This window comes from Acinonyx jubatus, chromosome A3 (genome assembly GCF_027475565.1).
Source record: "Acinonyx jubatus isolate Ajub_Pintada_27869175 chromosome A3, VMU_Ajub_asm_v1.0, whole genome shotgun sequence".
Lineage (NCBI taxonomy): Eukaryota > Metazoa > Chordata > Mammalia > Carnivora > Felidae > Acinonyx > Acinonyx jubatus.
In genome coordinates this window covers 135579918-135605308 of record NC_069388.1, presented here as the reverse complement: position 1 = coordinate 135605308, position 25391 = coordinate 135579918, and the positions used below count along the sequence as shown (strand labels likewise).

General features: G+C 47.9%; 1 protein-coding gene across 3 annotated transcripts in view; it reads left to right on the top strand.

The window, feature by feature from the left end:
* Positions 1-25391, top strand: part of DCDC2C (doublecortin domain containing 2C) — a 76374-nt gene that overhangs the window by 44414 nt on the left and 6569 nt on the right. For 2 of the 3 annotated variants that reach the window (XM_053201289.1, XM_053201288.1), the window contains 2 exons: positions 1665-1733; positions 18394-18457. In XM_053201289.1, coding sequence (XP_053057264.1) covers positions 1665-1733; positions 18394-18457 — 133 coding nt within the window. The remainder of the gene's footprint in view (positions 1-1664; positions 1734-18393; positions 18458-25391) is intronic. The other variant, XM_027077806.2, reaches the window with a different exon arrangement.

Below are 25391 nucleotides of genomic sequence, written 5' to 3'. Positions count from 1 at the left end.
TTCGGTGGTCTCCCATGTATGTTAACCCGCGTCGTGTCCTATTTAACTCCATGTGTCTCTCTTACAGAGCGTATCACTGTTGTGGTTTTGTACTTGATTGTGTGACTCGATTAACGTTTGCCTCCCCCCATGACGAAGCTTCTCGGGGGCCACACTGGTTTGCATTCGCTGTTCCTATTGTATCTCAGCATCGGGGGACCCAGGCATTCCGTCTGTACCGCTGAGTACGTGAAGCAATGGTTGACATCACTGATGCTTTGAAAGAATGCACTTTTCATGTTTATTTTTTGTGTGATTGGAGCAGTCCCCGCAGAATCTTATTCATCGTGATTACTTTCCCACGTGGACTGTAGGAAGAGAGCCCTCATACAGTGTTTGAGTTTTCAGAACGTTTGGATAACGGAGGTCGGGCTAGCGGCAACGGCTGTGGGGCAGCCGCCCACACGTCTACACAGCCACGGACTCCCGTCTTGCTCCTTCGAGGATCCGCTGGCGGGGGCTGGTGGGTCCTTAGGGCTCATCATGACCACCAGCTGTGGTCACCTGGTGAGAGGCTACTTCTCCACCCACCTTATTTAACTCAGGTGTGGCTTTGCGACCTGCCTTCACTGCAGACGGGTGAGTGGACTTAACGAGCCACACTTCCTGGCAGAGACGTAATGTGTAAACTCCACACCGCCCGTCTGCCTCTGTAATCATGGAAACGTGAGGAGTAGGTGTCCCCGTCGGTCGGGCATCCTGGGTGACCGTGATGAGCAGCAGACCCCCTGGCCAGCCCGCAGTGGGCATGAGGCGCGTGCACTTGGCGTGATGGCCGCTACAGTCTCACCCGCCTACTCCGACTGGTATAGGCATATAATGGTAGTAGCCCCTGGGGGCCCTTTCTTTCTGTGCCACAGAACCACATGGTTTTCCCCGAGTCGAGAGGTTCCAGGGTGCCAGTTAAAGACAGCTCACTGCCTCTTGCAAACAAGTCACAAAAACTGGGAAGTAATACACAAGGGTGTGAGCACACACCGCTGGGTGAGGAGCTGTGGCAGGTGTCTTGAACACAGGGAACGAGGGTGGCGGTTGTGGTCCCCAGGGGCACACAGAGGCTCACACAGGCATTTACTACCTGCTGACTGGTGGCATCAGGAGGGTAATCCACTCCTTTTATTATTATTTTAATATTTATTTAGTTGTGAGAGAGAGAGAGAGAGAGAGAGCGAGCAGGGGAGGGGCAGAGAGGGAGGGAGACCCAGAATCCGAAGCAGGCTCCAGGTTCCGAGCTGTCAGCACAGAGCCCGATGCAGGGCTTGAACCCACGAACCACGAGATCACAACCTGAGCCGAAGTCGGACGCTTAACCGACTGAGCCACCCAGGTGCCCGCATTCCACTCCTTTTCACACAAGAGAGGTTTCAAGTGTTTCTCCTTAAGATTTCTCCAGCGATTTTACTAAACAGGTGAGCATTTCGTAAGTGGAGCAACAGGTAAAAAACACAGGGCAGACACAGTGTGGGGTTTGAAGCAACCACTGTGGAAAAACCGGCCACATTTTCAGCTCTGTCCACAGAAGTGGTTCACAGAGTTGCTCTGTTTCACTGTCGTTTGCTCCTTTCACGGGGCTCGACGTAGGCTGACCGCCACTGAACCTGACACGGGCTCTGTTTTCTCTCCAGACACCGGCTGAGATAGTCACGGAAGACGAAGAGATACACGATAACCCCTCTGATTTCGAAAGCATCAAGGTGAGCTGATTCTATTTTTATTTTGCATGGAATGGCCTGGGTCCACGGACCCCCTTCTCCTTTTAATGTGCTGGGTGGAGCTCACGTTTGGTGCAGAAAGAACCGTAGAGCCCAGTTGGTTCCAGGATACAAATCGGCGTGGAGTTAGACACATAGCATGTTTTTCCGCCGGGCTGTACCTTAGATCAGGTCTCTGGGGGCCAGAAATGACGTGAGTAATTTTAATGGCTTTTGTGCTCGCCCTGGTTACCTTTACTGTGCTTCGGGTCGCAAACTGAACAACTGTTTTCCCAACAAATTTCAAGATACGTATTTAGAGGGCAGAATCAGGAGGTGGATAGCAGCAGGTGCGTGGGCGTGTAGGTGTCTGTGGACAGCACGGACATTGTGCTTTGTGAGTCATTGGTGTTGCGTAAATAGCTCGTCTTGTTGGGGAAGCAGGGGCGTGGGCAGCTTACACTCCATAGGTGGCAGCATGAGCTTGCCCAGGAAAATTCTGGCTGCGTGGCTTCCGTGTCTGCTCTTTCCTCCACCAGCTGCTGGAGGGGTACCTTCGATGCGGTAAGCACGTTCCCGTGGTGACTTGTCTACAGGAAACGTGTGTGTCGGGCAAACAAAATTTCCTTTTATCTTAATTTTTTAATTGAAGAATATATGGCAGGTAAAGCTAATTAACATACCCACCACCAACATTTTACATGTTTATAGGTTTAGTCACCTCAAAAGAATCCATTGAGACCATGGATTTGAAAGTTCTTGAAAAGTGTAACATAGCTATGTTTTAAAATGATGTTTTATTTATTTATTTGTTTGTTTGTTTATTTATTTATTTACTTATTTATAAACAGTGTGAGCTGGGGGAGGGGCGGAGACAGAGAGAATCTCAAGCAGGCTCCATGCTGTCAGCACAGAGCCTGATGCGGGGCTTAAACTCACGAATTGTGAGATCATGACCTGAACAGAGATTAAGAGTCAGACGTCTAACCTGCTGAGCCACCCAGGCACCCCCGATGTTTGTATTGTTTTAAAGAAAGTGTTTTTCAGTTGGAAATTGGACACTTTCCTGCTCCCGATCGCAACTCTGTTGTTAAAATCAGCGGAATCAATTTCGTTATCTCCAGTTCCGTCCCCCATTCCGTTATCTCAGCAACCAGCCTGTCCACACTTTGCTGGGAAAACAGTAACGGGCGTCCCTGGTGACATCCTGTGAGCTCAGATAATGTCCTTTAGGTTGTCGTGTCAGGCGGTTGTTTGGAAAGTATATCGTTTGGTCTCCGTGTTCCTTGCTCTTTGAGTCTGAATGTTTTAGCCAATGGGATGGCAGGCAAGGGCAAACCCTGGACCTGTGTCGACCGTGTCTCACGCGTAAACTGTGTCTGGGGCGCAGTCTCTTTCCCTTAGCTTCAGTTTCCTTCTGTCCCAAGCTGTGCAGCCCATATAAAATAGGACTATGCATGGAATACCTTCTCCGGTGGGCATGGAGTAAGTTATGGCTGCTGCTCTCCTCCTTTCTAACCATGATCCCCACCAGAGCCTGAGGTCCTTAGAAGCAGGAGTTTCATTTGATTTATATTTTTGCTTTTCTTAGTGCCAGGCACACACAGTGCCTTATTCACAGTTGGCGTTAATTATATTTTGAAACTGAATTTTCTTCTACGATACCCCATGTTTTAAGATTAAGAATACTTTATCAAATTATAAAACATTCATATTTATTATAGAATTATTAACACACACAGATAAAAACTAGAAAAAACATCGAATTCCTCCAGTTAGCATCCGTTTTCACTTTTGTGTGTATTCTTAAGGGTGATTTTCCATTAACTTCTTTACATAGTGTATTAAAGAGATCATGACTTTGCTGATGATAAAAAATAATTTTAATGAATACTATGAATCAATATTTAGGATACTTACAGTGTTTTAAAGTTTTTTTCTCAGTGTACTTGAGAACATTGATTTTATTTATTAGAAATAGATTTAAACATTTTTGAAAAGTTTATTTATTTTGAGAGAGAAAGCAAGCACAAGCAGGGGAGAGGCAGAGAGAGAGAGAGAGAGAGAGAGAGGAGAGATGGAGAGAGAATCCCAAGCAGACTCCTCCCTGACAGCACAGAGCCTGTCTCAGGGCTTGATCTCATGAACCATGAGATCATGACCCGAGCCCAAATCAGGAGTTGGACACTTGGGGTGCCTGGGTGGCTCAGTCGGTTAAGCATCTGACTTTGGCTCAGGTCATGATCTCGTGGTCTGTGAGTTTGAGCCCTGCGTCAGGCTCTGTGCTGACAGCTCAGAGCGTGGAGCCTGCTTTGGATTCTGTGTCCGCCCCCCACCTCTTTCTTCCCCTCCCCCATTCACGCTCTGTCTCACTCTGTCTCTCAAAAATAAATAAATGTTAAAAAAAAAGATAAAAAAAAAAGAGTTAGACACTTAACCGACTGAGCCGCCCGGGCGCCCCCTGGATTTAAATATTTTTGATCAGAGATTCCGTTCACATTAAGAAAAACCCCAACCAACCAAACAACATGCGAGTTGTGCTTAATCGGAGCTCCTCCAGAGCAATGGTACAGGTTTTGCCTTGGGTAGCATCTGTTTTGACCCTTTTATCGCATGCCAGGATCAAAAAAAAATTATATTTCTGTTTTACTGGAATAAATTTTCCATTTGATTTCTCATTAGGTTTATTTCGTTATGGTGGTGAAAACTTGAGAGGCTTAAGAAAACAGAAGGAATAATTTACCCAGTGATACATTAAAAAATGCAAAATAAAATTTAAGCCATGAATCCAGATGTTGAATTATTCCATCCTCTGTTAGACAGATAATAACTCTCTGAAACGTACCAAAGAACATTTGGAATGCTCTGGTGGTGCATTTGGTGGTTTTGTTTTGGTTTTGCATTTTAGGATATAATACGAACACACAGATCGCTTCTGATTTAGAGGCATCGGGACAGGTTGCCATAGTGACAAGTTCCAGGTGCAGAGTGGGTAAGGGGATGAAATGATAATTGTGACATTTTTTTCTCAAAGGCTTCAAATATCAAGCATAAAGTGATTGATAAGTGTGCTATGCTATCAGTAAAAAAAAGTGCCTTAAATTTGCTACTTTTTGGCATATGTACTCATCAATTTATAAAATGGTCTATGTCCCTTTAGAGATATATTCTGTGTGTGTGTGTGTGTGTGTTTAAAGTTTATTTATTTATTTTGAGGGAGAAAGAGCACGAGTGGGGGAGGGGCAGAGAGAGAGGAAGACAGAGAATCCCAAGCAGGCTCCAGGCTGTCAGCACAGAGCCTAATGTGGGGCTTGAACTCATGACCGTGAGATCATGACCTGAGCTGAGATCAAGAGTTGGGCGCTTAGCAGACTGAACCACCCCGGCGTCCCCACTGTGTGTGTTTTATGACAATGTTATATACGACGAGATGAGGGGCAGAGTCCTTTCAAATGCATGGTCCACACCGCAAAATTGTTGAGCATTCTGTGTTAAATGTGATGGGAAAACAGCAGGCTCTGTCTGCCTGTGGAGCATTTATGTTGTAGCCCTTTGGAAAAGCGAGAAAAAAAATGATATCAAACGACGTCTGAATAGAACTTGTGTCTGTTAGTTACTAACTCTTTTCCTTGAGATATGTGTAAACTTTGATATCTGTTATTATATATTAAACCGTATATAAAATATGTATATCTGAGTGTCACCTCTTCTGATAAAATCTTAACGTCTATAAACGGAAACATCCAGCCGATGAGTGTCCGCTGAGAATCTGCTATCCCGGCTCCGATCTGGGGATGAAGCGCTCAGAATCATTTTGTCTGGAGACAAATAACCTGTAGGGTCCTTGCCCTTGGCTGGGATTAGAGCACGTCTCTAAGTGGCAAGGCTTGTGTCTTCCGCACAACGAGGTGCTAACGTGTTCCGGCAGGTTCATGGCGAGGATCATGCTGGCGGTGGAAGAAACAGGGCGCTGGTGAGGGAAGTGGTGGGTGGTCAGGTGATGCCTGGCTGTGCAGGTGTGAGCGACTTTGTGGGGTGCCGGTGCGTTTTCCAGCCTGAGCCCCACTCTTGCCCTGTGGCTGGGGGCTGGCCCCTGCTTCTCCCGGAGGAACGCCATCCGTGTGGTGTCACTTCTCATACTTCTGAGCTTACGTTGCTGGCCTGTTGTCAGTTTTTTTCCAATGCCGTGTCTTCGACCCGTTCACCAGTCACCTCTCCCAAGATGCGTTGGAATCCCCCAATCTGGTCATTTCTTAGTGTTTTCTGTTTTCGGCAACTATGCTGGCTATTTTATTTATTTGTTTATTTATTTATTTTGAGAGAGAGAGAGTGGGGGAGGGGCAGAGAGAGAGAATCCCAAGCAGGTTCCCCACTGTTGGTGCGAAACCCGATGTGGGGCTCGAACTCACAAACCGTGAGATCATGACCTCAGCAGAGACCGAGAGTTGGATGCTCAACCAACCGAGCTACCCAGGTGTGCTGTATGCTGGCTATTGAACCATTTTTTTTTTAACATCTATTTATTATTGAGAGACAGAGAGACAGAGCGTGAGGAGGGGAGGGGCAGAGAGAGAGGGAGACACAGAGTCTGAAACCGGCTCCAGGCTCCGAGCTGTCAGCACAGAGCCCGACGTGAGGCTCAAACGCACAAACTGTGAGATCATGACCTGAGCTGAAGTCGGCCACTTAACGGAGCCACCCAGGCGCCCATGTTCAAAAAATTCTTAATGAGCCTGGGAGTTGTAGGACTGGAATTTGGCCTGAGAGACAGACAGAGAGAGACTTGGCCCTCTTGTCACTTCCCGTCTTCAGTGTTCATGTTGTTGAAAAATTGGAAGTTTCAGAACATGGTACGAATTTGGGTGGAGTCATAAGAAAACGGAAAAACAAAGAGTGGGTGATTTTCATCCCATAGTTACAGAGTAGGAGTTATGTATCATGGATAAATGTGTGCTTATTTTCTTAAAAAGAAAAGGAAAAGATTCGTGTTCTATTTTGTTTTCTGGTTTTCTTGTCATTATGACCACCCCATCTCATGTTGTGCTTCGAACATTCATTGAGGATCAAGTGTCCAGGGAACTTGGCCACTTCCCCTTACAAGCTCCCTGCCCTACATGGTCCCCGAGTTTGGGAAACAGTGGCCTTCATGCCAGACAAGGTCAGATAAGAAAAGTGAGTAGTTGACATGTTTCTAGCTATAAAATGAGTGACAAACAGGGAGGCCGTTTGAAAAGTAATCATAGTGATGGTTTATATCAACTGACACAAATCATATTTAAATGACTTAATATACTTAAAAAATGCCAGGCGCAGGGCGTGACGCATTTTCCGTCGCTTGCAGCTCCTGCTGGAATCGCCGTGTAAGGATCTTGCCACAGCCAGTGGATTCGCAAACCCGTGACAGCGCTTGGTTCTCGTTGTGTGCGTTATCGGTCAGTCCGTAGAGGGTTTTCATTTAATTAACGTTGCCAGAAATGCCAATAAAACCAGGGCATTTTTGATCTCACATTGTCTCTGACTCAGGGTTTTTGTGACAAAATGAAAACCAGTATTGATTCTTTAATTGATTTTTGAAATTCATTGCTTGCCCAGTATCTTTACCGTTTTTTTCTCTTTATTATCTTCATACCGTTTTGTCACTACAGCGAAGTCCTTTATTGCTTCTCTGAGAGACAAGGTGCATATTGATCAGCGCTAGAGTCTCGAAAGCTAAGTGTGAGTCATCGATAATGCTAAGTGGGATATGGCGAATTAAACATTAAGTAATGACATTTTTAAAGAATGACATGGTTCTACAAAAATAAGGCTCGGGTTCCTCTATACGTAGGAGAATCATTTGGATTCGAGCACAAAGGGGAATTTTTCCCTTGAGATAGAGAAGATGCTTTATCTTCAACTCTATGTATATAACGCTCTTCATTAGTAAGACGGAAGGTATTGAAGACGTGTTTTCATGTATTCTTCACTGAGACGCTGTTGTTGAATTGATGACAATTTTAGAAACCGCGGTTAGGGACCTGGAGGAGAAGTTGAAATGGCTTTCTTCCTGTTTAGAGAAGGAGGAAGTGGAGGAGGACGGGCAGGTTAGAAGAGGTGTAAAGCCCCAGGGATCTAACGCACAGCTCAGAGACTGTGGCCAGCGATGCGGTCTCCTTCACCCGAGAGGAGATCTTACGTGTTCTCGCCACACGCTCAAAGCAGGTGTCTCTGTGAGGCGATGTGCTCAGTAACTTGACTGTGGTCACCATTGCACAGTGGTACTCCTGAAAAACCACGGCGTCGTCCTTCCTAAATGTCCACAATTGTTACTTGTCCGTCACACCTCTGCGAGGCTGGGAAAGGACACCAGCAGGTGCAGGCCAGTGTCTTCCATGATGCCTTTCATCTCGGAAACATGCACGCTCGGCTCCTGGGTTGAGGACCCTCCTGATCCCGTCGGGGCCTGCCCGTTCTCGCGCCTCTCCCAGCCCCATGTGAGCGGTGGGCCCCCCCTCCCAGGAAGGTAGGGACAGGGCGACTTCCCCCAGCTGCTGTCTTCAGCAGGACTGCCCCAGGCATGGGTCTGACTCTGTCCCCAGCTCCCTCTGGCTCCCAGTGGGTCCCGGGGTATCTTCGATGTGTCCGTCACCCTTGTCACCGTGCAGGGAAGGGAGGTCAAGTTCAAGGAGATGCTCAGGTACGTGTCCTGTTTCTCAGCAGCCGGTTCTCGGCTGTTCGCTTATTAGCGTGTTTTCTTATCCACTGGTCGCTGGCAATGCGAGCTGTTACAGAAAATTGATTTTCAGCAGATGGACAAACCTCTTACTTGGAGACATCTCCTGGGACATAGACGAGAACAGCACCAGGACTTTGCTTGGGACAAACTCTTAATCAGCAAAGGTACCTCCTGTGGGGTGAGAGCAAGGAATTTAACAGAACTTTGTGCCCAACTTGTAATGCTTACATAGCAGAAACGGGCCGGGGAGAGGGTTTTCCTGTGTTAAGTGAGGTGGTCCCCTCGGCTGTGAGCCCAGCCCTGGAGCGAGGGCATCGCGGCCAGTTTCTCCCCTCTCTCCTGCTGGCCTCGGGAGGGTGGCTTTTTATCAAAATGTGCACAAGCCACTGCAGTCGCAAAAGGAAAACTTTTTGTTCATATTTACTTGGTTTTCCACATGAGTTATAGAGATGCCGTCTCTAACTTTTAACGTGTATAAATTATGTTTCATTATGAGAACTTATGTGGTCAACTTACAGTGTGTGGGATGGTGCCAAGCAACCTGGAGGTTAGGCTTGTGAAACACAGACGCGGCATAGATATAATGTTCAGACACAGAAAAAGCATTTAAAATTCTCGTTTCTGCGAAAGCTTAATGAGAAACCTTAATTGACTGCCTCTACCGCACCCCAGGAAGGTACTTTTAGGTGAATGTGTTACTTAGTTACCCAAAATTGACAGCTGTCTTTTGGAGGAAAAAATATCTCCTCCCATGGGTATGTTGGAGAAAAGAAAATCAGAAGCAGGAAGAGGAAAGGAGCCGGAAAGCCCACGGGCACTTTGAATCGACAGTGACTTTGTTCGGGGGCCTTTTCTCTTGATTCCACACGTCTCCTGTGAACCCGGCAGCTTTTCCCCTAGAGAGAGCCGGGATGAGAAATGGTGGGTACCTGTAACTCAGAGCCGAGGGCTGCTCTTGAGGTCACACGGAGACGCCGTCCGTGAGGCTGTGTGATGCTGAGTCAGTCAGGGCAAGGCGAGCTCTGGATTTATTCATCATCGTGGCTTGTCTACACTGGTATTGAGGGAGGAGAATCTGTGGCAATGCAAAAAAAAGTTCTACAAATAAAATTCACATTTTCTGCTTGTAAATAGAATGAGTGGGGGAAAGGCAGGCCTTTTTTTGGAACTTGCGATAAATCAAAAAAGGAAAGTTGTACCTCACGTTGAAATGCCGTAAATTTCACAGATTGGTAAATATCGTGGGCACGGAATGCACATGAGTTTGAACAAACCATGTGTCTATTTGGGGCGGAGTGAAACGCTCCTAAAGGTCCTTCGGTTCCACCCTCTGAATCAGAAGCCCGTGTGAAATTCCCTCAACATTCTGTGTCGCCACCGTCCCAACGTGTGTCCTGAAGCCCGAGCACCTGCACCTGACCGGTAGGGCTACGTCAGGCCAGCAGCTGGCTCCGTGCCCGGGCGGTCCGTCCCTGGAACATGCCAGGTCTCTGGGATCCTAACGTCCAAGCAGAAAGCACCCCTGGCAAAGATTCTTTCCCAGTCCTTTCATGTTACTGGGGAGTAAGTGGAAACATCTCTGCTTCTGTCAATGCCGCGATTCGTGCTGATTTCCCCCCTTGCAGTATGCGTGTCTAAAGCCGATTCCAGATATCCCGGGAGGGCGGGCTCTGCATTCAGAGCCCGTTGAGTTGCACAAGGCTCTGTGCCAAGTTCAGACACAGTGGGACGAGACTTTGTCATCCGACACGAATGGCTGCTCTCCTGCGTCCTGCAGGAAGGCTGCAGGCTGTGGAGATGAAGCCTGCTTTGTGGTCCACACAGTTTTGCTTGCTCTTCCTCAAGCCCTCGAAGGATCAGGGGGCCCACTTGCGTCTTCTGGGTGACAGGGATCTAGTCGAGAGCTTCCTCCGTACGTCCGAGGACTGAGTTTTCTCCTCCTTTCCAAGCGGACTGCTGTCACGGCAGCAGCATCTATCTCAGGCATCCCGTGTGTTTCTAGAAGGGGACCCCTCAGCGGCTTCTGGTAATTTTCGGAATTCTGGGATGGGGGTCAGGTGTGGCTCCTCTGGATGTGAGCAAGGTAGGGGTGGCCGTTTGGGCCTGGAGACACGTCTAGGACTGCCTCTTGTTCAGTATCTCGACATTGCCTGTAGGTCAGACCGCTGCTTCAAGCCCCACAGGAAGAGACGTCCCTTTCTTTCCTAAATGAGCCCATCCCCCATCCTTCTCCCCAATCCCTCCACTTGCGAGGGCTGCCGTGCTACAATTTCTGTCTGCCTTGCCTGTGTCATTGATCTCTCCCTCGCGCGTGCGTGTCTGTCCTGCTCTCCAGTCAGCAGAGGTGTCTGCTTTGAGAGGTTGTCCTGGCCGTCGGGCACGGACCGACGTGGATCGCTCCGTGTGAAGTCTGCTGCGGCTGCTTCCGTGTTGGGCGTGCCACACCAATGGTCCACACGAAATCCTTCCGCTTTTTCCCTCTGGCTCCTTGGCGGCCCCTTGAGGCACGGCTGCCACCACGGTCCCCCATAGCTGCCCATCTGTGATGGGTGGATTCGACGATCCTTTCTCACCTGCTCTATCCTTCGATTTTGATTTTGACCCTGCCCATCAACCCCTCGGTCATCAAAAGCCTCTGTTCCATTGCATGGCCTGACACTCTCCTGTCCTTATCAGCCTGTTGGCTTCTCTGTCTTGGCCCACCCCCGAGCGAGACCTCACGTTCTGTCCTTGTGGCCCTCCTCTCTGCTGCTCCCCTCGCAGGGAGTTTACCCTGATGGCCGAGATCATTTCAGTTGTGCTGACCTCCCCCCCCACCCCGTCCCCCTGCTGTTTCCAAATGCCATTTTGGTCCCTTGTCCTTAATGGAACCTTGGATGACCTCAATTCTTCTAGGCCCTCAGAGCACATAGAACGTTGTGATTTTTCGCGAGCCTCTTCATTTCCACATAGATGTCCCCTCAAATAAGACACGTCCTGAATGCCGCTCAGTTCCTTCATGTCTCCGTCAATGGCACCTCTGTTCTTCCTTGAAGGGGCACCGCTTGGCCAGTGCTTCTTTCTGATGCCCTGTTCCCCGAGTCTTCCCTCTGGCTCTGCTGCCTCAGTGCTGGTCGACGTGGGTCAACTCCTGGCTTCACACAGTTCCCCTGACTCTGTTTGCCTCTGCCCATGTCTTCCGGTTTAACTGTGTCACTGCTCTTTCCAAAACCGTTATCGTCCTTACCCAAGTCTGACCACTTTTGTGAAACCACCTTTGACCCCTCCAACCTTTGGTAGTTTTTGAAATCCTGTATGACTTACTCTGTATGAACAAGGTTAGTATACGTGGTTATTAACATTATACCTTCGTTATTTGCTGTCTCACTGGGCACGCACTTCCCATTTGTTCATTAGTCCCTCAGGAGGACCGTGAAGAGCACGCCCTGCCTTCCCCCTAGCCCTCAGCAGTGACTGGCGGAACCCAGGGCACATAGTAGGTGCTCAAAAGGTAACTGGTGGTTGACTAACATTTCACATTTTCGGGAAATAGACCCTTGAAATGAGGATCGACATTTATTTTCTGTCTCTTCAGCTGAAATCTCTGCCCATCTTTCGAGAGGAGCCGTCTGCCCCCTTTTCCTCCATCACGCCTGACTTACTGAGGACCCCCGTCTAGTCTCTTGCGTGTGTTGTCCCCTATTTTGTTTCCTGGCTTCTGGTTTTTAAAAACTCCACCTTGAGGATGACAGCGAATCTGCGAGGGAGGGACTCAGCAGGAGCAGGTGCATTTTGTGGAAACATTTTCTTATCTTGCCTGCTCTTGATTCTTCTAAGAGATCGTAGTGATTTTGTTATCATTAATATTTACTGAAATCCTGCCATTTCCCCAGTGAATAATGTTTTTAAAAATTTCACCCATTCCCCCTCCCTCCCACCTCCCCTCTGGTAACCATCTGTTTGTTCTCCATACTTAAGAGTCTGTTTTTTGGTTTGTCTCTCTTTTCCCCCTTTGTTCATTTGTTTTGCTTCTTAAATTCCGCATGTGAGTGAAATCATACGGTATCTGTCTTTCTCTGACTGGCCTATTTCACTTAGCGATATATTTTCTAGCTCCATCCATGTTGTTTCAAGATTTCGTTCTTTTTTATGGTTGAATAATATTCCACTGTGTATATCCCTTTGAATGTGTTTTTGTATTTTGGGGATAAATGTCCAGTAGTACAATTGTTGGGTCGTAGGGTAGTTCTATTTTTAACTTTTTGAGGAGCCTCCATACTGTTTTCCAGAGTGGCTGCACCAGTTTGCATTCCCACCAACAGAGCACGAAGGTTCCTTTTTCCCCCAATCTTCACAATATTTGTTGTTTCTTGTGTTGCTGACTTTAGCCATTCTGACAGGTGTGAGGTGGCATCTCAGTGTGGTTTTGATTTGTATTTCCCCGACGATGAGTGATGTTGAACATCTTTTCATGTGTCTGTTGGCCATTTATAAGTCTTCTTTGGAGGAATGTCTGTTCGTGTCTTCTGCCCATTTTTAATTGGATTATTTGTTTTTTGAGTGTTGAGTTGTATCAGTTTTTTTTTATATATTTTGGATACTAACCCTTTATCAGATATGCCATCTGCAAATATCTTCTCCCATTCAGTAGGTTGTCATTTAGTTTTGTTGATTGTTTCCTTCACTTTGCAAAAGATTTTATTTTGATGTAGTCCCAGGAGTTTATTTTTGCTTTCGTTTCCCTTGCCTCAGGAGACATGCCTAGAAAAAAGCTGCTGCGGCCGAGGGCAGAGAGATTACTACCTGTGCTCTCTTCTAGGATTTTTATGGTTTCAGGACTCACATTTTGGTCTTTAACCCATTTTGAGTGTATTTTCACGTAGGTGAAAGAAAGTGGTCCAGTTTAATTCTTTTGCACGTGGCCGTGCAGCTTTCCCAGCACCATTTGTTGAAGAGACTGTCTTTTTCCCATTGTATAGTCCTGTGTCCTATGGTTGAAATTTAATTAACTATATAATTGTGGGATTGTTTCTGAGCTCTCTATCTAACTCACATATACGACCTGTTCTGAGCATCTATGTGTCTATTTTTGTTCCAGTGCCATACATTAAATCTATAGATTGCTTTGGGTAGTATAGACATTCTAATAATATTTGTTCTTCTAACCCCTGAGTGTGGAATATCTTTCCATCTGTGTCATCGTCAACACCTCTCATCAGTGTTTTATAGTTGTCAGGGTACAGGCCTTTCACCTCTTTAGTTAGGTTTATTCCTAGGTGTTTTATTATTTTTTGGTGCCGTTGTAAGTGGGATTGTTTTCTTAATTTCTCATTCTGCTGCTTCATTGTTCGCATGTAGAAATGCAGTGGACTTCTGTACATTGATTTGTGTGTCCTGCGGCCTTACGTTCTTTCTTATCTTGCTCGCACTCGATTTTTCCAAGAGGCCATCGTTAATACCCTATCATCACTATTTACCAAAACCCTGCCATGTTCCCAGGAAATAATTTTGGTATCGAATGTAAGTATTTGGTTTAAAAACTCTCCTTTCCTTCATCCCAGAGAAGAAGAGGAACGCACACGATGTGCGAGGGCGATTCATTGTTACGACGGATATTTAAAAAACAGCCTAATTTCAGAGTGCTTTTCTACCTGGGCTGAAATTCCAGCTGAAGAGCCCTATCTGGTGAGATTTTCATGGTGTTACCTTTTACCCCCACTTCTGGTCTCAGGGAATTTTATTGAATTATTCGTGACGTTTTCTTTCTGGGTCTATTTGAAGAAGACTGGATTGTTATTCAAAACTTGGAAATAGGAGCTGAAGTGGGGATCAAAACAATCACTGACATGTGTCGAGTTAACATTTTTTTCCTTGTCAATACTGTGGATGGCAATCAAGGCAAGTCACCTCGCCTCCGTGAGATGTCCCTACTCCAACCCCACAAAGTCACAGGCAAAGCTGACGATAAGCGATGTATCCTTTATTCTTTCTGCTTAGTCTCCAGAAGGTATTTTGGGCAGAAGAGAGTGGAAGTTACAGGTGGGTTAAGCCAGGAAAGGCACGCACCGGGTCAGAGTAACACAGGGGCCGCGGAGCGGTGTGATGCGTGTGCTCCTGGCGACCCTGACGAGTGGCGAAGAGTGAATGCGTCCTTTTGGGTTTGTGTTTCTAGCCCCGTGCTTCTGTGAAATGTTTTGTGTGTTTCTGTATTTTATGTATTTATGGTATTTTTAAAGGAAGTGACTAGGTTTTTGCAAATACGTTTTTGTGTTGAATCTTTGAGACGGTATGAGGACTTACAAATTGCTTACCACACGCCTTCAGTGATGCTGCGCTGAACAGTTTTAGTGAGAACAGTGATCAAATGCAAATCTAGAAATATCTCACTTATCTCTCATTTTTAAGCCATGCTGAGTTTTGCAAAAGCGATTTTCCATCTATGCGACGCCTCTGTAGTTAAGCCACAATTTCTTCATTTTGAAAATCCTGCCTCCCGATGAACCAGCCATCATTTTGCACACGGCAAATCCCTTTGCTGTGTCGTTTGGTGTTTCCAGAGAGGACCGAGCTCCCAGGCTTCTGCCTGTTCGCAAAGCGGCTCCCGCTGTGCTTTCTGGGGTCTCCTGTGAACTTTGTATGGTTTTCCCTGCCTTCTCTCTCTGTGGCAATAGAAGTTCCTCCTGTTGCTGTCTGCTTGCTCGCTCCCGACCAGCTCGTGGGCAAGAGGCAGAGGGAAACTTGCTGGAATTGCACCAGTGGACTCCCAGGGGGGACACACTTTCCCGCGGGCAGCCCTTGACGTCAAGCACTGTTTTGGGCATTCTAGATCTCAGGTCACGGAGGGCGTGCTCTGAGCCCCCGGATTCCTGTGTCCTCTGCTCCTTCTGCCGTTGTAAAGGTGGCTGTGCAGACCCCTTCTCGCAGGCTCGGCTCACCAGCACCAGAGGAATTGTCCTGAGGTTCGTTTCCTCTGAGAGCGAATCTGTTTTTAGCGGTGTTGTTGAGGTACAGTTTACACCCACGGGGATCCGGGGGTTTTGACAAATGGACACAGTTAGCGGTGAGCAAGAGAGCGCGGCAGGCTTTCCACCCAGATGAAGGATCTCCATCCTTCCTCAACTTCCCCGCTTCCAGAATTGCGTCCTTAAATTTCCAGGTGTTCGGCTGCTCCGAGTGGCCAACTTCTGCCAACCCGGGCAGAAAAGCTGTTATTTTCTGCAGCCAGAAGCAGCAGACGCAGGGGACCACCGCCCCCCGTGGACAGAGAGTCGTCTTCCGTCTGTCCTGCCCTGGCGCTTCCAAGGACTCAGAGCTGCTTTTAATGACCGTAGTGATTTCTTTGGTTTTATGATTCCGATCGGCGGGAAGAATCACCCGAGTCTCCACGTCATACCGTTCTTCCTTTGTTGGGCCCATTTTCTCTCCTTTGTAGAGACTGAGGTGTAATTTACGTACAGTGACCTCGCCTTTCCAGTGGGGTGTTCTAGGAGTTGGGGACACACGCAGTCATGTAACTGGCAACGTAGTCCAGTATGGGGGACATCAGCACCCCCACTCCCGCTTGTCCCTCGGTCCCTCGTAGTCGACCACCTGTCCTTTCTCCCCTCCCACATGACTTGGCCACCACCCGTGGGTTTTCTGTCCTGAGGTCCTGCCTTTTGCACAGAGTCACAGAACAGAAGTGTGTGTGCGGTTTGTTCTCTTGGGAGTGTGTTTTCCACTTACAGTGATGTGTGTGGGATTTATGGGGTGAACCGATCGGGCGGTGGCTGGCGGTCTGGGCCGTGAGGGGGCTCACCTGAGGCAGAACAAGGGAGATAGAAGTTTGTTGAAACGTGCTATCAGGGAGCAGCATCGGGACTGCAAAGGGGAGGCTATCTGCCGGGAGGCGGTGGTCGGGAGGGGGGTTTCTGGTGAAGGGGGGAAAGTGAGGAGGCTTGGGGACGTGTGGAATTCTCCCTTTCTCGTACCCGGGCCTGGTTGTATGTAGCCCATCGGTCAGCTGGGACGTATGGCTGTTTCGAACTGGGTCGCCTACTGAGCGTGTTGGCTTTCAGCCTGGCCGTCACTGTGGGCCCTTCTACCTTACTCAGGTCTCCACGGCTCAAGTCTGCTGCCTGAAAGCAGCCTCTGCGGGGCTCATCTGTCTTGCAGGTACCAACCAGTGGTCCCTTTTCATTGAGTGGTATCTCATCCTACAGATGCACCGTTGTGCGTTTGTCCATTCACCAGATCAAGGACATTGGGTTGTTCCCAGATTTTTGCAGTTTTAAAAAGAGCTGCTCTGGACGTTGACGCACAGATTGGGTAAATACCCAGGAGTGAGATTGCCGGGTCTTGGGGTAAAAGCATATTTAACTTTGCTAAATAAAGACCGACACAGGTTCCCTAAGCAGCTGTGCCATTTTGACGTCCCACTTGTTCCTGATACATTTTTTTCTTTATGTATAGTTAGATCTTTATTTATGTATAGTTAGATTGGATGTGTCATATTTGTGAAGGATCCTTGTGTCTGTTTTCGAGAAGGTTATTAGTCTGCAGTTTTCTCGAGAAGGCTTTGTTTGTTTTGATATCAGGCTAAGGCAGGCCCCATAATGTGTCCCCCGGTGGTGCCTTCTCATGATCAGGCTGGGGTTTTAGAAAGAATGCTATAGAGGTGAAGTGGCCTCCTGGTATCATATTGGGGACATTCATGTGATGTCCCTGATAATAGCAACCTTCATTCCTTAGTGACATAATGTTTGTCAGATTCTCCTCTGTCAACTTACCATTCATCCCTTTCCTACTCTATGGTGTTGGAAGTGAATCTCTAAGTCTCACCTCCAAAGGAAGTAAAGTGTGAATTCACCACCACCTCCGGGAGGCAAAGCTTAGTCTACGAATCTGTTCTTTGGAGTTCTTCCACAAGGAAAATTTGTTTCTTATCTCCGATTTGGTTATTTATTTATTCAAGCATTTATTCGTATTGTGATGGATTCCTGTCTATTTATTTTCTGCTTTGGGCTGTAATTCAGTGTGGCATTATTTGTTGTTCTCAATGTTCCTGTTTTGGACTGTAATTCCTTCAGCCCGGCTCCCGGTCCCTTTGACACATTGCTTTGACGTGTTCTGTTTAAGAGCTTCCTTTTTTCTGTTACTGCGAGTGCCTCCAGGCCCCTCTTGTTTTCCCTGCCCTTGCTGTGGAACCAGTCATGTGTCCAGGGAGCCTTGGCTGTGTGCCCTCAGGCCTGCCGCACCCACTCTGATCCAAGCCTGAAACCTTCTTACCCCTGTCTTCCTCCCACACTCTGCCCCAGGGAAGCCAGCACTCAGGCCCTGTGTCTCCTTGGCGGAGTCTGTCTGTCCTTCAGTTCCGGGCTAGTTGGTTTCCCCGTGATTCCAACTCTCTGATGACTTCTAGAAAATTGTAATTTCATACATTATCTCACTTTGTCTTGTTGTTGGGAGAGGAGAGACTCTCTTTCCAGTTCTTCACATTCCAGAGAAAAGCTGGCTCATTTTTGATATGGGACGTGTTGGGGAGGACGTGATTGGTGGTGAAAACCTTAGAGTGACCCACGGGAATCCGTGTATGAGCTGGGTCTGTGGGTCCCAGTCTCCAGGTTGATCCCTGAACTACCATTGAGTGAAGAATCCAACAGACTGGGGCTGGGTCCTGAGGCCAGATGAGGGGAGATTTTCTCATCCGTGGTGATCCGTGGGCTTCATTTGTCTCCGTCTGGACTTGCAGGCAAGGCCAGAGTAAAGGTGCACCTGCCATTTCGTGGAAAGGTAGCTGGCCTTCCAGCACGGGCTGCCATGTTTTGGCAAATCATTGTCGAGTGCACTGATATCTCCAGGGGACTAACCTTTGTGGCAAACTTCAGTTCCCAGGGTTTGGTTGTAGCTGAGTGTTCTGCTCCTGAGGATCTCTGTTTATAGCTCAGAGAGAAAAGTTTCAGCTGCTAACACTGATGGTTTCTATTTCAGGAAGACAATTCACGAATGTCTTTTAAGAAAAGGTTTTCCTTAAGACACGGCACAAAGGAAAAAGGTATGTCACATAGATGTGGAAGAAATAGAAATGTGTGTATTCTGTAGTAATTCGGCCATGGGTGCGGGTACTTGTATGATCCTGTTGTAAACAGCTAGTCAAGTTTGTCTCTTGAAATATACTTAAAATATGTAGAAGATATTCGATAGGTCTTACTTCTTGCCCACCATTTCCTTCTGCCCCCCCCAAACCCAATAACATCACCAAATTTTAAATTGTTTCCTAATTTTTTTCATAGCTGTTTATTTATAATCATAATTTTTTAGATTTGTGTTTTTAAAAGTAGTTTGATGTATATGACTTCCTGATGTAACATGCTAGCCATGAAGGGTGGGAAATGATATATTACTGTATGAAATGACATAATGCTTGGGAAATGCTTTGCAAAGTGTAAAAATCCTACGGACGTATTAACTACTTGTCTTTTCGTCATGTAAACTGGGTATTTTCCAGATGAGGAAACCAAGGCATAGAGTGGGTAGGAGTCCTTTCCAAAAGGTCACATGTCATTTCCTGTTTCTGAATTGTGATGTAGCAGGACTCCGACGGTGTGCCTTCTGGGGTCTGAAGGTCTCGGATCTGTGGGCAGTTCATTCCACAGCCACGAATCGTGCCTCAGATCTTTATCAGTAACTACTGTGCTCTCTGGGTGTAATTTAGTCCCCAAAACAAACCACCTGCAGCCCTTTGTTCCTTTAAAATGTGGCGATTCCAGTTCTTGAGACAGGAACGCCTTCTGAGGGTACCTCACAGTAGGGATTACCTAGCACTGTTTCCCCCGTTCCTTCCGTGGACCCACGTGGAAGGACCCAAGCATCACTCCCCCTGCAGGTAGACAGAAGGGTGTCGACTGCAGGGGAGGCCGGAGGGAGCTCTGCTGGCTCGTAGGGAGTAGGGGAGCCCAAACTCCCTGGTCCGGTGGGCTGGCTGTCACCATCCCATCTCACTGGCTGACTTCTCTTAGCATTACTCATTTTTAACATAAACTAGCTCTCACGAGAGCCTTGAAGGTTTAAGGTGTGGAGGTGGAGAGCACCGGCTCGTGTTCGGTAGAGCCACTAAGGAACAGAGGGGGCGGTGTCTGGGGACCAGCAAGGCTGGACCATAGGAGCGTCGGTCGTTTTCAGGCTCCATGATGGTAGTGAGGTTCTTCGTGTCAGCTGACTTTCTATACAACTTCCCGTCTGTAGGCTGGGAGCAAAATCAGTGAGGGACACAGGCTGGCTTGGAACCCATTCTACCTTATTCTGTTTGGGGGTTCAATTTAAAATTTTCATTATAGGGCCGCCTGGGGGGCTCAGTCAGTTAGGCAACTGACTCTTGATTTCGGCTCAGATCATGATCTCACGGTTCGTGGGTTCCAGCCCCATGTGGGGCTCTGTGCTGACAGTGTGGAGCCTGATTTGGATTCTCTCTCTCCCTCTCTCTCTGCCGCTCCCCTGCTTGTGCGTGTGCCCTCTCTCTCAAAATAAACAAATAAACCTAAAAAATAAAGATTAATACATTTTCATTATAATTGTTTGTATTTCCACGATTGAAATCTCTCAACAACAATTTCTATTGGATGTTGGGAAAACAGAAACTCCACTGAATGTTCAGGAATGGCTACCATTTGATTTTCTATGGTTTTTGATACCTTAAGAGAAAAATCGTATTGAGTATGATAAGTGCCAACCAGATAATCGGGGAATTTTGTTTTGTTTTGTTTGGAAGAGAAAATGGTTATCTCCCAGACGCTAAAACTGGAAGGTGTGGCATCCACGAGGGCCCCAGATCGCCACCTGGTGACCAGAAGGGAACCCCCGGGGTGCCCCTCATAAGTCAGGCCCAAGCGTCCCTTCGGGTGTGGAATATGGGTCTGAGCCACTGTGTCTCTTTTTGTTATTTGAATTAAATAATTTTTTTTAATGTTTATATTTGAGAGAGAGAGAGAGAGAGAGGGAGGGAGGAAGACAGAGGATGAGTGGGGGAGCAGAGAGAGAGGGAGACATAGAATCTGAAACAGGCTCCAGGCTCTGAGCTGTCAGCACGGAGTCCGACGCCGGGCTTGAACCCATGAATCGTGAGATCGAAATCGGACCGAAATCGGACACTTAACCGCCTGAGCCGCCCAGGCACCTTTGTTATTTGCTGTTTATTTGAAGGATGCTCTTCAGGTGACAGTTCATGACAGGGAGAAGTCTCAGCGAGCAACACCTAACCTGTCTCCCGCTGCCAGCCCCTCCTGTGCCCTTCCCCTGCGGTCAAGGCCTTGAGTACTTAAAAAAAAAACCCTATTAAGTGCTGCAGGCGTTTATTGAGCCTTAAGTATATGAAATGTATATTGAACCATCTGCTTTAACGGCGCTTTAAAATTATGCACAGATTCCAAAATACCTTCATAGACATTTCCTTTTCCTTTTTATTTTCATTTCAATCCCCTTGCCAGGTGATAATCCTCATTTCACAAAGAACAGAATGACTGCCTGTCTTGTCCTCGGTGACACAGGTGACAGAAGAAACAGCAGAAATTCAAGCAAATCCTTTTCTCCTCCCTCTACCCCGCCCCCCACCCATAGCCCATGAGGCACCGTGCTGGGTGGGCCAGCTCCCCCAGGGGACTGGCTCTGGTCTGCGGTGGGTTTACCCCTGACGCCAGCCCCGGGTCACCTGGTGAGGTGGCTTTGAGTGATTTTATGACCCCTCCAGTTTGTTTCCAAGTGACCAGGTTACCTTTGGGCTCCACTCAATAGATGTGTGGTTCAACAACAGCTTCAAGGTCTCTGGGCGGTTTTTCACCCGAGTACGTTACACAGGGCTGTTGGAGTTAATCAGCCAATCTGAGGCCACCAGAAATTGTGACTTATTTGGGAGAAGGGAATGAGCCCATTTCATACCTCACTGAAAAAATGTCACCTTTCCCACCGAGTGCTTGTGGCTGTTAGTGGCCGTCCGTCCTATCAACTCCCGTGCAGGCAGGTGCACGAAGCCTTGGACTTCGGGCCGGTTCTAACCCTTGCTCCCAGAACAGCGCAGTGCCTGCCTGCATTTTGTCAGAGTTTGCACGTTTCGTTTTTCTGGGGGAATGAGGCCGTCTGAAGTCCCTGAGTTTAATTCAAGGTGATAATAATCTCATTTGTTTTATCTCACTGGGAGTCATTTTGGGCTGTGTTCTGTTGCTGTTATCTTTGCTTGTTTTGAGAATTGGGAAGTAGAGCGATATTCAAAGTGAAGGAACAAAAGAATCCGAAAAAAAAGACCGGTGTCTCTCCACTGTGGTTTTTCAGCCTTGTTACTTTGCTTCAAAGTGTTCACAGCTCCAGGGGCAGTCAGGGAATGAGCACAGCGCCGCTCAGCGCCCGGGTGCCTGGCTCAGACACCTGCTCTCGCAGCCTCGGTGAGACGGGGCCTCTCGCCTGGCGCTCCCCCGTGTGCCGAAGTTCGGCAGCCACCGGGCAACGCGTGGCCAGGCCAGACTCTCACGCTCTCCGGAGGCTTCCTTGCGTGTCTTTTTTTTTTTTTTCTTCCTATGATTTTAGTCAGTCTGGAAACTTAGGAATCATTTAAGATACAATCGTAACTTATGGATTGTCATTCAAAGAGCCACTAGCATTTGGTGGGGACGGTGGGACCAGCAGGCGGGAAGGGCCTCCCAAACCGCAGAGAGCACGTACCCCGGGCTTGCCTTTTGGATCGACACATTTTTGGTTCAGAAGTACACTGTGACTTTCTGAGCTTTTCTTAAACGTGGTCTAATTTCACAGCCTCCTTTGACTTGTGATGGTACCCTACCCTGCCCTGGAAAAATTAATCACGATGACTTATTTTTAAAGTTTCATTTCACTATCTTTGGGTAAAGCTAGGGGACTGACTTGCCTGAACCAGGCTGCTGTTTTATGACTTTGATCAGAGTGACCCTGCGCAGCCCTCACAGCCCTTCCCATCTCCCCACCCCTCAGAGGGTCCTTCCCTGCTTTTCTCTCTTCCTGTGGGCGGCCAGCGGAGAAGCCCTCTGCTCCAGGAGCTGTTGCCAGTTATCTACCCCATAGTGTGAAGTTCAGTGGCACCCAGCTTCCTTTGTGCTTGGAAGCCATCTTAGAACGAGCTGACTCTTGGGAAGGGGGTGGGAAGGAAGTGACGGGGCTCTGACAGTAAGGCCGCGTAGGCCTGTGAGGCCAGCCCTGGTCTGTAGGGGAGGATGCTAACCAAGCAGAAAATGATTCCACTGAATACACATCCTATTTGACCAAGGATAAGGAAGACTGAGAGAGAAGCAAGTGGTTGGCTTGGTTTTTGGCCCCTGATTTGTGCTTCCCCGTTTACCCGTCGGCGCGTCTACGTGCTTCTGTGCGGTCTGAGATGTTTGGTAGGCAGCAACTCCACGAGTGCCATGGCTTTCCATTCTGTACGTTATGAGTGCTGTTGCTTGAGAGGTTTCATTTTTTGGCACATTCATTTAGTGATGTCCTGTGATCTTTTATGCAAGTATGAAATGACACTTAGTTCCACAACGTGGTGCACAGGGGACTGAGCACCAGGCATCCAGAGGTAACTCCGGACCTGCGGTGTCAACTCAGATTGGCCCCAGGGGCCCCAGAAAGAGGCGGGTGGAATTGGTTAAGAGGAGGTGCTCCCTTTTGGTTGGGTTTGAGTCGGGCTGAACTGTGAAATCGGAGTGTGGTTCGGCTCTTTTCTGACGGCTCTTCTCGGCTGATGAGCGTGTGCAGAGAAGCCGCCCTGTCCCTCCATGGTGCTGCCTGTGCTGAGGCTGCCTGGAGGGCCCAGGAGGGTGGCCATGGGGACAGCTGCCATGGGGGACGAGAGCTCAGTGGTCCCTTGGGCTGTGCGGCGGGATTGACTTTCATTCACCGGGGGTTGCTTGAGTTTTGAACCCAGTCTTTGCCTTCAGACAGGACTAGGTCCAAGTAATCCTAGAGAAAAGTGTTCACTCTACTTTTTTCTCCTTAGATGCTTTCCTTACCGCTAAACCTAAGTTGATTCTGAGAATCTAAGACCCCTCCTTCTTGGGCTAGCAGAACTCGATTCCCGTCTGGTATTTGGTCGACAGTCATTCTTAGGAGATACTGTGGTTTGGGTCCAGACCACTGCAATAAAGCAAATACTCCACTAAAGTGAATTCCGCAATACAGCAAGTCAGATGAAGGTTTTGGTTTCCTACTGTGTGTAAAAGTTACATCCACACCACACTGGGGCCTGTTAAGCGTGCCATGGCATTATGTCTAAAAAAAACCAGTGTGGATACTTCAAGAAATACTTTATTGCTAAAAATGCTATCCTCTGAGCTTTCAGTGAGTCATAACCACCATCACACATATAACAATCATGAAAAAGTCTGAAATATTGAAAGAATTACCCAGATGTGACGCGGAGACACGGAGTGAGCCAGTGCTGTTGGAACAGTGATGTCACCAGACATGCTTGACTCAGAGTAGCCACAAACCCTCAATTTGAAAACAAACAAACAAACAACACCCCAGTGTCTGCCAAGTGCAATAAAGGAAAGTTGCAACAGTGACACGAGGCATGCCTGAATAGGAAGCCCCTCTCCGGTTTTGTAGGATACGTAACCTTAGCTGATTAAATGATCTTCCAAGTTCATAAAGATGTCTTGGTGTTCATGAAACAAGTTGAATTTGTATGGCACCTTTCTCCGTTAGTGATGGGAGACTGTGCCTCATACGCAGGGGTGCAGGAGAGGGGCCATTTCCCTGTCTTCCTGAGGGCCACGGAAACAGGGCGTCCTTCCTCCTTCCTTCTGTTTGTTGACATTACTTCTCCAAGATGATCTTGGAGAAGCGGTCATGGCACAGATTGAAACTGATAAGAGAACACTGATAAGGAGAAGCCAAGTGTTAACCAGAGGACGTGAGCATTCAAATGAACCTTAATCGCTTCGTCGGCCATGGGCGCAGGGGGAGGCGTGCCGGACGGAGCGCGCTGGGGTCGGGCGCCCGCCCTGCCCCTGGTACCCGCGGCATCCGAGCAAGTCACTCAGACTCTTTGAACGTTATTTTGCTCATCTACGGAATCGAGGGCACGCGGCCCTGTTGTGATGTTCAATGAGAAAAGTGACATAAAGGTGTATGAAAAACTCTAAACTGTAAACAGACGTAGGGCAATTCTTCATCGTGCGCTCTCATCCCTGGGAGCTTCCCCGAGCTCTGCAGCTCTGTATGCATGTGTTTGTGTAGAGGCACCTGCATCTCTCGGCCTGGCCGAGGGGCCCCTTCCTGCTGCGGCTCACCGTCATCGGGATCTTGACCTGGTTGCCAGCCATCTCCGCACACCTGATTTCGACTGGTCCTCTGGGTGGCATCTTCCGGTCTCTGTGCGCCGAGCGCATGCTCGGGATGAAACCCTTAATATCCCTGTGCGGTCCAGGAACGCATCTCCCCTGCCTGCACCGTATACTTTGCTTGAATTTCTTGGCAAATTTCACAGGAATAAGGCCTGTGGCGTATGTGTCGTGGTTTCTTTCAAACAAGATGCTGACACGTGTTCATCGGTAGGAAGTAAAGAATAATTAGCTTACAACATGGTTGGAATTTAGTCTAGGAAGGGACCCGAAAGATCCAGTCTCCCCATTTCCCCTGCAATTTCTCTTCTGAGGAGGTTCCACTCCCGTCACCACCCGGGTCTTCTTTTTTAGCTGTGAAATAAAAGGTAAGGACAGAGTCCTTGGTTTTCAATCTTTGAAAGAAAACATGGGAAAATTTTATAGTGGAGACATCTGGCAGGCAGCACCGGCCTGAGGGGTCAAGGTTAATACCACCAGTGATAAATAATGTAGTAGATGTCTTGGTATGAGGCAGTGAGAAGGGCTTTGCTTCTCTCTAGTAGCGTAGTAGAATAGTAGTATTCCTCCAAAGCCATGACTCCAGTCTATTCCTGATAAAACATCAGCTACACCAAACCGAGGGACATTCTACAGAAT